This window comes from Rhipicephalus microplus, chromosome 6 (genome assembly GCF_043290135.1).
Source record: "Rhipicephalus microplus isolate Deutch F79 chromosome 6, USDA_Rmic, whole genome shotgun sequence".
In the NCBI taxonomy this organism is placed as follows: Eukaryota; Metazoa; Arthropoda; class Arachnida; order Ixodida; family Ixodidae; genus Rhipicephalus; species Rhipicephalus microplus.
The window spans coordinates 66927312-66941638 of NC_134705.1; the positions used below are offsets into that span (position 1 = coordinate 66927312).

The 14327-nt window shown below is 43.7% G+C and overlaps 1 protein-coding gene across 9 annotated transcripts in view; it reads left to right on the forward strand.

Moving 5' to 3' along the window:
* LOC142764790 (uncharacterized) overlaps positions 1 to 14327 on the forward strand; it is a 318584-nt gene that overhangs the window by 301437 nt on the left and 2820 nt on the right. For all 9 annotated transcript variants that reach the window (XM_075865312.1, XM_075865316.1, XM_075865317.1 and 6 more), the window contains 2 exons: positions 3232 to 3279; positions 12929 to 12973. In XM_075865312.1, the coding sequence (XP_075721427.1) occupies positions 3232 to 3279; positions 12929 to 12973 (93 nt within the window). The remainder of the gene's footprint in view (positions 1 to 3231; positions 3280 to 12928; positions 12974 to 14327) is intronic.

The following is a 14327-nucleotide window of genomic DNA, read 5'->3' on the forward strand; positions in this document are numbered from 1 at the left end:
ATTATGTCGTGTTCCTGCGCTGTGTGGCCCGTAAGTTCACATCCTACGCGTTTATTTGCTTTATGCTTACGTCGTAAAGCTTGAGAGCAATGTATACGTTGGTATTTCGCAGTGCTTTCAAGATTTCGCAGTGCTTTCAAGGCTTAGAAAGGCTACATAAATACACCTGATCTCCTTCATAAAGATAGTACACTCGGTCCCAACATTTTGCGGCAGCACCATAGAGAAACATACTTACACAAAGAGCGGACACTCCCGTAAGGCCCCGCGGCCAAGCTACTACGCTGCTTTCAGCGCCATGAGTGCTGGGACATGAACCCGTACACTGATGTTCCGAAAACGAGTGTCTTCACCACTAGGCTACACACCCATTTGTGCTAGAAAGGAATACATCTACAGTACATCTAAACCACATGAATTTGTACCCTTTCTGCAAAATAAATGCAGAAAAAGAACCTTTTCCTGTCAAACTGCTGATTTTTCTGGTAAAGCAATAAACGTCCACAGTGGGATACGTTGTAAAGCGGATGTGTAAAATTGCATAAATCAATGAAGTTTCTTCTTTGAAAAAATTTGATGCCAAACTTATGTTTTCTAGTATATGCCGGCTAGTATATGCCGTGACAAAAGAGTAGCAGTGAGCATGGGTGCGTTATCTAGTGGTTCGTCAGACCCTATTTTGCTGGGCCGCGAAGGGGCTTGAGGGGCCACTCTTTATATAGTATGTTTCTCTAAGGCAGCACAGCCAAAGCTACGTGGGTGGAGCTTCTGTACAGATGTTAATACGCCAAGCAGTTCGTTTCCGTGCGATTTCAGTTTTGGTTTCGCAAGCGTATCCAACATGTTAAGTGTTCTCGGATTAAAATAGGACCCTCGGAATGCGTGGCGGCCGAAACAGATAGCGCATCTCGTGGAACAAAGGTGTTTGCATTGTGGTGTAGAGTGAGGGCGACAACATCTGCGGAGCAGGATTGCTGCTTCCGGTCGCCAAAGAGTCAGTCTGTAGCTAACCATGTGCACACAGCCAGCGTGACGCTGTTCGGCTAGCACGTTTTCGCATGCTGAGCGAAATGGCTCGCCGGTGCACTCCGCGAGTAGACGACGCTCTCGTTCGGCGCCTTTCGGTGACGCTGCACGCATGCTCAGTAAGTAAGAAATATGATTCGGCTTGAAAATACGCCATACCTTATCTTTTTGCGGTTGTCTGAGGAGGTGGGTTGCTTGACGTGGTTATTGAACAAACTGCGTTAGTTTTTAAGCAATGTGTGGCACGGTGTTAGAACGCATCCCAAAACGGTGAAACAAGTTCAGTTAGTCTTTGATTATGCGTTTTGCAATACTGCTGTGACTTTTTCTATGCGGGGTTGGTGCGCCGAAAAACGTAGCCTTTCCCGTTAGGACCAGGAGGCAGCCAGGCTCGGCTGCTTTGACCTGGTGGCCTAAAGGGTCTTGGTTGAACGTGGCTGGGCCGTGGCCACGCCACTACGCCAATGAGGGGGGGGGGGGGGAGATTGATTTTTAAAGGAAAAGAAGAGAAAAGTGAGCCCCGTAACTGTCTTTCAGGAGAGGACACCTCAACAGTAGCTCACGAGGGAGGGGGGTAGAGAAGGGTTTAAAAGGATAGGATTAAAAGGTATAGAGATAGAGAGAGTGGAAGGAGAGAGCAAGGGCAGGGACACACGGAAGTAAGGAGAAGATAGGAAAGACGGACACGGTCGCAGGAGTCCGAGAACGAGGCACCACTCGGCGAGAGCTCTTGTCGACGTCATAAAAAGGCGTAGGGCGAGCCCAGTCGGCCAGAACTACGCTGCCGTCGGAGATCGCTGGGGCACAACCAGTCGGCATGAAATCGAGAGAGCGAGTAACGCCAACGGGCTCCCGCAAGGGGTTGCCTTTCTAGCGCGTGTTCAGAGTGGCCTCCCACAAGGTGTAGCCCTTTTAGTGTGTGTTGAGGGCTCTGAGAAACCACTCACCACCCTACCAGTACATTACAAGCATTGTTCTAAAAACAATTACTTGTAATCGTCATCAAGAAGCCTTAAAGAGGTTCGCCATCAGCCTAGACCTGCTTCCGAAACAAGTACCGCTCAAAAGTCTTAATTGTCTGAGGCTGGCAATAGCTTTGAATTTTTCGCAGGAGCCTCCCATATATATCCTTCTCTGTCGTCGTGCAACAGAAAGTGTCAAAAACTTAGATGGCGTCTGATCCTACGTCGTGGTGTTGCAACGCCACTTCGTATTTCGGATTGCGATCGTTCTGTTTTTCGGTGGCTTCGGGGCAAAGTTCATAACGGTGACGAAACATAAGCCAGTTTTCAGCAATATCCCTTCTAAATACGAGACGTTCCGGCAAACGTGCTAGTACTCTGGCTTGAAGAAGCATTCAGGCCATGCTCTTCTGACATAAATTAACAAATTCTAGGAAGTGGCATCGCAGTTAGGGGTTCGTCTGTTCCTAAAACACAGTTTAGGCCCTAGCAGCGGATACACATATCAGAAACAATTTTGTACTACTCCGCTAAATGTATCGAATCTCCTACCACATTATCAGAGAGCAAATAGGCTTGCATCACATTGGGTTGGTAAATGGTTTACTCTGATCTTGCCAAGGATCCCTGTAAAATAAATAGCGCAAGTAACATGAAAAAATTCCAGATGAAATATTTGAACAACAGAAAAAGATATGAAAACATAGCAAGAAATTCATACTGTGCAGACGTCTTTATATAAAAATTAATAAACTCCGAGTCACTCGGACTCGGATGATGCCGGTATGGTGCAATTCAAATAACAGTAGAATGGCACGAAAGAGAGAGAGAGAGATAAAGATTCAAAGAAAGGCAGGGAGGTTAATGACATAAAAGGCGCTCTGACGAAACATTCGCCTGCATTCCGAATGGCATGGTTTTGATTCTTTCCATTTAAAGTGCCAATCGGTTCAGTTACATCGTACTTATCTTCACTAATTTGTACGTCCCGTTGAAGAGATTAGGTTGCCAGGTCGAGTAGTATTCATCCGAACTGCTGCTAGTAGTATGGTATGCAATATTGTTTCTCGTGCTTTGTGGAAATTAAATTTTCCACTTATCGTTGTTGGGACACTTTTGTAAGATACTGGCGACTTCAAAGTGCTACTCAAACTGTGAAAAAAATCTTTAAATAAGCCTTTGTTTATGACCCTGTGTTTGCCCGTATTTATTAGTCTCGCTCATTGTACTATCTTCTTTACAGCTTCAAGAGCAGAACGCTCGCCATATTGGTTCTTCTGGTGCACGTCATGTAAGTGTTTTATTCTGACACAGACGATATAATTTAAAATCAGAAAAGGAACCATTACGTTATATAGGCCTTGTGCACCATAAAGACGAACTACAGCGCATGTTATACAACGAGAAAAATTGCAATAATACTCTATGGTTTATGATAAATGCTCAATTATCTTTACATTTGTGCAAAGGAAAGCAAGAAGACAAATATGAGTGCACCAAAACCAGGACCGAAACAATATCCTTGTTGTTTTCCAATAGATGCAGCTGGACAGCTGACGCTACTGCTGTGTTCATTATTTTATCTCTAATGATCTTTTTGGCCAGCCAATCAGTGTCCCTTCGATGCTAATATCCCTGCATATAAGGACGATCTATAACTGCACCGCAAGCAGTGGTAAACTGGAAATGAGCCGTTGATAGGTTTACGTCTTTCACATGTTTTCAGAGCCGAATACGTAGACATATATTAATTTTTTTTCATTTGTAGACAAACCTAATAGGTGCTGAATGCATTTTGATTTGAATTATTTTGCCTATGAAATGGAGAAAGGCCCAGATGAAAATGACGATTTCTCCTAGACGAAGATTTGGGCACTTTTATCTGGCATACAACAAAGACAGTCTCATACACAGACATCTGTGGAGCGTATTGAATACGATAGGAAGTACATAGATCTATTACCATGTAGAAATTAAGCAATACTGGTACAATCGCTGCATATGTAAACAAGAAATACAAGTATATCTTTAAAACAAGAAAAACATTTGACAAATTGCACATGAAATGATTCATTATTATCTGTGCTTAATCGGCAGCTTATGAAGCGCCTGATGCCGTTACTTTACTGCAAACCAATCGTGAATAGCTTCTTTTCTGATGTAAGCAACATCAATTTCTTCTTGTCAGTAGATATATAACAATGCAGGAAGAAAACATCGAACGCGTTGCTCAGCGTATGTGCTTCTTGAAAAAGGTACCTGCCAGAGTTCATTGGTACTCGTAGCATACATCGATGTTTTTGTTTCAAATCTCGCTAAGAAAAGCATTATTTGTTCATTGAGACCTAGTTTGTATCTTGCATACAGGGTGTACTAGCAAAGGTTCAGGATCAAGATGAAATAGAACCTAATGAGCAGTTCATTTTTGTGTGATGAGAGATGGTCACTGACGAAGTCTAATCATGACCGGACGTACCGGTACTACGCAACCCTTCCTTGTATCTATTTCTGACTTTTCCGGTGTAGCTCTGTTCACTTCCTTGTAACTGAATTTACACAGTAAAAATATAGGCAGATGATTGCTGGCATGTAGTGGGAAAATTCCGGTTACATTATAACTAAGAGTGAGGTTAGTTATAAAAAGGTCTACTACGGTGTTTCCACAAAAATATAGCTGGTAGTATAGAGGAGTACTACAACATTAGTGAAAGGGTGGTAGGTATCGTAAACCTCATAAGAGATACAAGTTCAATGTGGCACAAGTTTAAGTGCCTACATGCAGCCAGGATGACGCGCTAGTTGAAACCTTCTATGAAGACGTGTAATCGGCAATAAATAATGTTAAAACAGAGTATACTATGCTGATAGATGACTTCAAGGCAAGGTAGGGAAGAAGCAAGCATGAGACCAGGTAGTAGGAAATTATGGCATGGGTACTACAAATGCCAGAGAGGAGTTATTCATAAGATTTGCCGAACGCAATATTTTATGGATCCTGAATACGTTCTACCAAAAGCGAGTGAAGCGCAAGTGGACATGAAGGAGTCACAATGGCGAAATTATGAACAAAATAGGCTTTATAATGAGTGCGCACCCAGGCATCGCGCAGGAAGTGGAAGTGCTACCCAAGGTACAATGCAGTGACAATAGAGTGGTAAAATCTTCAATTCCCATAGACTTGAAGAAGGAACGATAAAAGCTGATACGCATGAAGCCAGTTAATAGGCTAGCATTGAGAAAACAAGTACAGGAATTCAGAGACTCGCTTCAGAAGAGACACTCGGCCCTTATCTAAGAAACCAGCCTTAGCGTTGACGCGATTGATGATCAGGCCAGTATCATTACGGAGTGTGCGATAGAAGTTGGAGGAACGGCAGTTAAAGGGGACACTGGCTAGCTATCCCAGGATATAAACAATCTCATTAGGAAACGTCAAAGCATGAAAGCCCCAAACGCAATAGACAAAATAGAACTGGTAGAGCTTTCAAGTTGATTAATAAGCCTAAGATATCCTATGTAAAAAGTATAGCATGAAGAAAATAGAACACACTCTAAAAGACAGAGTAAGCCTCAATGCGGTGAAGAGAAAACTTTGGATAGGCCAAAAAAATATATGTATGCACTAAGGAACAAGAAAGGTAAGGTAACTACCTATATGGAAAGAATATTTGAAATAGCAGAGGGGTTTTACAGAAATCTGTGTAGTAGCCGAAACAACCACGATCATAATATAGGAACTTGCCGCACACAAGATGGCATTCCAACAGCAATGACAGAAGAAGCCAGAAAAGCCTTGAAGGGAATGCAAAGAGGCAAAGCTGCTGGTGACGATCGGGTAACATCAGATCAGCTGAAAGACGGAGGACAGATTGTGTTCGAAAAACTAGCCACCCTGTTTACGAAGTGTCTCCTGACTGGGAGCGTACCAGAATCTTGAAAGAATGCTAACACCATCTTAATACTTTATAAAGGAGTGGACTAGGACTTGGAGAATTACAGACGGATCTGCTTGCTCTCTGTCGTATACGAGCTATTTAATGAGGTAATGGCGAGCAGAATTAACACAACTTTAAAATTCATTCAAGCAAAAGAACAAGCAGGATTTCGAAGGTGCTACTCATGATCAACCATATTCATATTATCATTAAGGTAATAGAAAAATCCTCAGAATATAGTCAACTTTTATACGTAGCCTTCATAGACTACGAGAAGGCATTTGATTCAGTAGAAATATCAGCCGTCACGTAGAGACTGCGGAATCACGGCCTAGACAAACTATATATAAACGTTTCCGAAAAAGTCTATACAGTACCAACTGCCACCATAGTGCTCCATAAAGAAGAAGAAAACGACAGAATATCAATCAAGAAGGGTATAAGACAAGGAGACACAATCTTACCAATTTTATTTACCGCCTGCTTACTGGAGGTTTTCAGAGACCTAAAATGGAAAGAGACAGGTGTAAGAGGTAATGCGGAGTGCCTCACCAACTTGCGTTGTGCCGTTGACATTACATTTCTAAGTAAATCAGGTGACAAATTTCAACTCATAGTAACTGAATTAGATGATTAGAGCAGAAATATAGGGCATAAAATTGATGTGCAGAAAACAAAATTAATGTAAAAAACCAGTGCTTCGACATAGGTAACACAGCACTTGAGGTCATAAACAACTACGTCTACTTAGGACAGGTATTAACAGCGAAGCTGAACCACGAGATTGAAGAAACTAGAAGATAAAGAATTAGGTGGAGCTCATTTGGCTAGCACTCTCAAACCATGACTAATAGATGGCCCCTATCCCTCAAGAGGAAGGTATATACCAGCTGCATCTTGCTGGTACTTGCCTATGGAGCAGGAAACTGGAGCCTTACAAAGAAGGTTCAGCGTAAATTAAGGACGACGCAGCCAGCGATGGAAAGGAAAATGATTGGTTTAATCTCAAGACGCAAGAAGTGAGCAGAGTGGATCAGGGAACAAACCAGGGTTAAAGATATCGCAGTTTATCTCAAGAAGGAGAAATGAACATGGGCCGGGCATGTCGTGCGTAGGCAGGATAACCGCTGGTTATTTAGGATAGGTTACTAGATTCTCAGAAAAGGCAAGTGGGTTAAAGGCCGACACAAAATTAGGTGGGAAGATAACAATTGGAAGTTTGTGGGTATAAATTGGCAGCCGCAAACACAGAACCGAGTTAACTGGCGAAACATAGGAGAGGCCTTTGTTCTGCGGTGGAAGTATACAAGCTTATGTTGATGATGATGATGACTATGGTGCTTGTGTGCATGGTGATACATGCTGGGGTATTAATGATGTTATCGAAACCTTGTGAGACGATTGCACTATGGCACGTATGCGAGACAGATCGATTTCACGTAGCAATGTTGCAGTAGCCGCTTAACATGCGTTAGATTATTTTGATTCTCATAGTCAAGGTACGCATAAAGGTATTCCACCAAAGAAAGCATGTTTCCTTCTGGTGGGTGATACAATACAGAAAAGGCATGAGTTTATGACTATAGAGCAAGGTTTTCAGCATGACAGGAAGCAAACGAAAACTGGGGATTGATATCACACTGAAATCTTGAAGCAAGAAATATAGAAAAAAATTACAGCATATCCTCGGAGTGAATAATGATTAGTGGAGCGAAGCGTTCGTCAGCCCGTCCGTGCTTTCATCCGTCCGTTCGTCCTTGCTTCCGTTCGTCTGCGCGACCATCTATGCAGCCATCCAAGCGTCCGTCCATCTGTTCATGCGTGTGTCCGTGAGTCCGTTCATTTGTCTGTCCATCCTTTTGTGCGTCCATCCGTCCGCGCGTCCTTCCATCTGTCCGTCCATCTTCAAGTCTGTCTGTCCGTTCGTCCGTGCGTCCATCTAGTAAACACTACAAGCACCACCGTGTCACATCTCGCATCCCCCGTGGCACATATCTGCTCCACGCATCCATGCATCCATTCGTCCGTACGCTAGTGTGTCCGTCCGTCCTTGTGTCCGTCCGTGCGTCCATCTAGTGAGCACTCCAAGTACCGCCACTTACCATCTCGCCTCCCCTGTGGCGCACACCCGCTCTAGCACGGGAATGTGCCACTGGTGGCTACATACACCGATGGAGGATGGACATACCCACACCCTAAAGAGCCGCGCCCATAAAAGAAGCGATTCGTCACAGATGTGGTTACGGACACTTTTCTTTCGCTAATACTACCTATTTTGCTATGTGCGGAAACCAGTGAAAATGTTGTCTGTCATAGGTTACTGCATATAATATTCATTTTTTCTAGTTAGTTCGGGAGTGAGCTCACGCGTAAGTGTAAAATAATTTGCTATACGAGAGCATTGTGGTGTCTCTTTAGATAACAGCATACGTTTTTTTGTTTTTTTCTGAGCAAAGATTCTCTAGTAGCGTAGCGAAATTTTGGGCATTTAGTTACGTTTTCTTTGCGAAGTGTAAAGATTTAAATAATAAAGGGTATGGCATGGGAGGCATTAACAAAAGCCCCGTTTACATCAACGGTGAAAATGGCTGGCGTTTTATGTCTGATTGGTCTACTGCTACATTATTTTTTTAAGTACCTGGATGAACGAAAAGAAGAATACCAAAACAGACGCTACTCAGAAATGAGAAGAATAATTTCTTAGCACCCTTTCGATATGTTTAGGCAACAATCAAATTTCTGTACTGTAACAGCAACGTCAGTCAGATAGACGAGGGAAGCCTGGCATTAGAGGCCTCTCAACAAGGCGTTAATTACGCGTTTTATGCTAGTAGTACACAAAAAACTCAAAATACAATTGATGAAAAAACTCTGCGGCGTTATCACGGTGGTTTTCAACCAATCACTCTTTACTATATGAATTTTCCAGTAATCGGTCTTCGATCCGCCGACGAGAAGTACCCGGCAACAGCACAAAGCTAGTCAATCGCGTCATCTTCTGTGAGGATAGAAACGGCGGGAAAGTATGCGCCCCTGTTTTGCGATTTTATTTAAAGAACAATTATCAAACGATAACCGCAAGTATTCATGCTTCTTCTTAACGATTGTTAAGGATTAACGTCTTGAGTTCTTGGTTGTCCGTCTTCTATTATCACACGGATGTACGCCGACTTTTTGCTCAGTGTCCACGCATAGCTGGGATACACTGAATACTGGCTCGGATATTGTAGACAGGCTGTCCTTTCAGCAATAAGTGGGCGCTTATTTTGAAGGCTATGTCTATATTTCACGCAAAACGATAATGACCTCTTGTTTTGCCGGAGCGGTGATTAACAAGTGCGCCTGCACGTATGACCTTCATGTACAAATATGAATGTAAACATTTGACATAAGTTTGTCTCGTCAGGTATGAAACTGGAAAATTATATACGTTCCAACCAAAAGTTTTCAAGAGACCCGACGTTTCGGAACCGACTTGGTTCCTTCTTGAGGAGTGACTGTGGAGGCTACGTAGCAGTAGAGTTCTACAGAGAGCGCAGCGCAGTCGCCAAACACGCGGAGACATTGGACCACAAGATAAATTTTGAAGCGACGGCCATTCTCGAAAGCGAGCCGAACTGGAGAAAAAGGTTGTTACTCGAGTCGTGGCACATTAAGGGAACAGCCCACAACATCAACCGCTCTCTCGGAACCCTTCCCCCAGTGTACACACACGGACTGCGCTCCACGGCAAAACGACAGCGACAGAGAGAGGGGTCATTAGCCACCCCTCGTGTGCTTTGAAGACGCTGCTGCTACGTAGCCTACGCAGTCACCCCTGAAGAAGGAACCAAGTCGGTTCCGAAACGTCGGGTATCTTAGAAACTTTTGGTTGGAGCCTATATCATCTCCCATGTAAAAATATGTATGGAGCAACTCTAACTGCTGACTTCCCAGGATATTGGCAAATTCAGCACTTTCACGGGTGCTGTGTTCTTTTCGCACTTAGGTTGATTCAAGGCAGTGAAACTTTGTGCCCCTAAATGCCCATATGCCTGTCATGTGCTTTAAAACATTCCTTTGGGTACCAGCTGCATTGCGTAATGCAACTTTTTTCACACATCTGTTGCATGTATTACATTCTACAAATATGTCATGCATCGAATTGAGCATTCTACACGATGGAAAAGGAGGCAGCGAGTTTGGTGTCAATAGCTTTACAAACTGTGACAGCAGATTAGAAGTGTTAAAACGATTCCGGATAATCCTGTTGCCTAATTGTAGGCCAAAGAGTACATGTTCCTTCTACGAAATTGTCTTGGCGGATTTTGTCCGGGAGAAATAGTTTGCTGTAGGCGCACGGCTGAAAAAAGAAAGAGCCTGGACATGAGGGAAAACTTTCGCGTATTAGACGAGTTATGAAGGAGCCGTGGTTGAGCAGAAAAGCGCGGAAGCGATTATTCAACGACCCGAACAGCTGCTTCCATCGCGCTGGGGGCAACGGTCAGAGGGTTACTCGTTTTAGTACTGTAGAAGTGACATTAATATGAAGGTTCACGAAGCTTAGGCGACACGCAAACATGTCATTCCTCTACCATATATTGAATTCCTCCACCCACACGATCCTTTCCTTCTCTTCCTTCCCTCTGGCTGTGCGGCTGATCGATGCCACTCGCACCTCCACGGTGGTGTTACGCTTCAACAAAAGCTCTTTTTGACATAGCGTGAACACTTGTAGCCACTACGAGATGTATCGCTCCGGTTATTTATATAGGCTTCGTCTATACGCCAAGGACTGTGTTTTGTATTCCAATGTGCGTAGTATCATCGACCAAGTGATGTTAAACGGTCCGTAAACCACGCATACGTCGAAATTCAGTTGTGGCTAAATTGTGCGCGAGTGTACGACGAACAAGAGGCCGTGAGAATGCTTCGAAAGGGTGCCGTAATAGCGGAGTTCGACGCGTTTAATTGTCGAAACCACAACAGTCCCCCCTTTCACTCTCTTCTCCGCTACCCTTCATGGCATCTTCTCCCAAAGCCGCTTTGCCCTCTCGCCAAGAGCCGCTCCTAATCTCGCGTGGCCAACGTCATTCCTGACGCGCTGCTTGAAACAACCTCTACTTCCGATCTCCGCGACTCCGTCTGTCGATTCGTAAGTTGCGTTGTAGCTATTTGCCTTTTGGCGAACCGCCACTCCCATGCTAATATATAATTGTGGAAGTATGAATTCTTCGTTGCGCGCACGCTTTCAGAGAATCGCCACCACGATGGACCCGTACCGGACATGCCATGATAGGCAACCTCCCCAGCTGATTCGCAAGCGGGCACAAGCACGCGGACAACACCACGAACAACAAGCAGCCTGGACAGCTGCTTACCGACTGACCGGAAGTCGTAGGCTCTTGCTCGACTAATCACAGAATCTTTGAATCAGTGCGTCAGAGAATTGAAACGGCGCGTCACGCGGACGCACGAAACGCCCGGGAAGAAGGAGGGATTGTTTCTAGAAATTGGGGGTGGGCCGGAGGCTCGTAGCGCTGGCACGTGAAGAATTGTTGATCAGGACGGCATTCTGCTCATGATGCGTGTGTTTACTTGAAACGTTGGAAAGAAATATCGAAGGTGCTTTACGGGCCGTTTAAATGGTGTTTTCTTTTTTGAGGCTCGAGCAGAATTTTTCAAATGCACTTTAATTTTGAGAAAACCGTGACGTTGTCTTATACTAATAAAATTAAGCCATTGCAATTTAGGTATGACAATCTCGGTCACACACTAGAAAACATTTAGGAATTTAAGTACCTTGGTGTGTTCTCTCTAAAATTAAGGTTGCACAAAAATATTCATCTTACATCTACAAAACCACTTCAGAAATCATGTTACTTAAAAAGGACGTTAAAGGACGCCACGAAACAATGCATGCTTATAGCTTTTAAACCTCCAAATATGCGTATTTATATATTCACCACATCTTGTATATTACAGAGATAAACCAAACTTGGTCCAACGAAAAGCGATGAGGCCTATTTTTAATTGCTATGACCGTAACAACCCCCCCCCCCCCCCTCAGAGCACTATTACGCTTTGCCGCTCGAAGGTTTATAACGCAGACATATGTGCGATCGCCTTATCATGTTAGATCGTGCACAAATCTGTCCGCATAGCTGCACCCGTTTCATTCACCAGTCGTACTACCCATGCGACCCACCGATACAATTCGTTTACCAGTATCACATTCGGAGTTGATTGATTGTTAACAATATTCTTTTTGCCGTGCGCAGTTGTCACTTGAAATAACTGTGCAGTTGTTTCAGACGACTAGCGCATGCGCAGTTTGTAAAACAAGTTTGTTGTTTCTTTCTTGTAGCAACTTCTGCAAAGTCTCAACAATGAAACAGCAGTACCACTTAATAAATAAGAACAATAAATAAAAAGTAATAAATATATTTGCTGGAGACAAGGCTGTGTGAATGGGAGCAGCAGTTTGCCAAGGTTGTCGTAAAATAAATAAACGTTTCAAGGTTGTCTTCAGAAAATGCCAGGACAAATCATTTTTATATTTTGTGAAGCTACCTGTATTAATCCAAGACCCTTCAACCGGCTAGGCTGACTGAGAGCACAGGGCAGCCGGTGTCCCTTACAATAATTCATTATGGACATTTGGGGTCTTCACTCACATTGATGCTAACAAAGTTTTTGGGGCACTGGCACAAAAAAAAATTGTGCCCAGTTTCTGTGCCGTCCATCGGAGGGCGGAGACCTCCAACGTCATCCTGGTTAGCATGAGTTGATATTGGCACTCGATGCAAGCAGTAAATACCCATTAGCTTGCGCCTGGCTCACCGTCGTGTATTGGAACTTCATAGCATTTCTTTTGGTTTGCGGAAGACACACCAAACGTGGGAAACTTGATTATCGTTGTAATTATTCACTGCTGGCTCGTATATTTTCTAAGAAAACGTGAAGCAGTTTTTTGTTTGACTGTGATTTTTCTCATATATCGCCTTAAACAAATACGCTTTACAGCCTTCGCCCTCCTCAAGTCCGGAGGTTATCGCTGGTCCAAGCTGGGTAAGTGTTCTTTCTTTTTTTCTATAACGCGGGATATTTATCTTGCATGTTCATGTATTGAAAGTGCTCCAGAACCCCGTTCTTTGGTTTCGCTAATATTTGCCGTGGTTTTTTAAAAAGTGCGCATTCTTATCAGTGGTTCTTTTGTGTGTTTTCTTTTGTTTATCGTGCATTTTCACACGGTTTGGTTGCAGTATAAATGAACAACTTGTCTATTCAGCCATACAGCAGACCCCATGTTCACGAAATTGTACGTGCGCAATAAATCATTTGCAGGCAAGTTGTGCCTTGTCTCCTGTATTGGTTCTTCTATGGGAGACTATAACTGGAAAAGCGGCATGCCGAAAAGAACGAACGCCTGCTAGTCACGAATTAACTAAGCCGCCTGCACCCGGCCGACCGGCCACAGTGGAGCTCGGTGAGAGCTCGTATGCGTGCTCTCATTGAACGAGCTTGTTCTCAGGTGCACGCGTACGTGTGCGATTTTCAGGCTTGAATTTAGCACAAACAGCTGGAAAATTGGTTCCGCCAGTGAATTGGCACTGCGGCTTAGAAAAAAAAATTCAGAAGTTTACTCTCAGAGGAAAACACTGAAGCTCTGCAAAGCGGTCTGCACCTATATATGATAATGGTGTTAAAAAGACTGTGCTGTGCCATGATGGTGATTCCCTCACCAACATTGTCTGGCTGCTCGCAGAAAGTTTTGTCAAACCAGTGCAGGCTGACACGCCTCCATGTATGAGTACCTACTGCGTCGATATCACGATGCCCATTTCTGCGATCAGAGAAATGCAGACAAGTGGTAGCTGCGTCAATTTTTTTCGGCTGTGGTATTTGTTCCCATTTCATGGTATGAAAGAACGTGGATGCTGATCAAGCAAGCGACCGGAATAGCATAGCACGTATACAGTTGCGCTTTCATTTTGATTTATGTTTACCGGCGTGAGTTTCACACCGCTTGCCGTCAAAGCTCCATGACGAAATGCTCCCCGTTATCAAACGTGAACCGTAGTCACAACACAACACCATGCACAGGTAGTGAAAGCGACCATATTATATGGGTATGTTGACGATTATGCATGTGTACTGCTGCAGATCAGTAAGTGATCAGTACCAAAAAAAAAACATAGCTAAAGAGACTTCAGAAAAAATCCTTTTAAATCAATGTTGACGGCTTTCATAGATTAAGACCATAATGAAAAACTACAAATGGTGCGCTTTTTTCAAAATACATATTTGTTTGCGTGATATTCCCCGGTTACTGAAGCAGAAAACTCCAGGCCTTAAGAGCATCTGCAGAAAACCACATGGCAGATGTTCTAGAGAGGACGCTTTACGACCAGAATTCGTACAA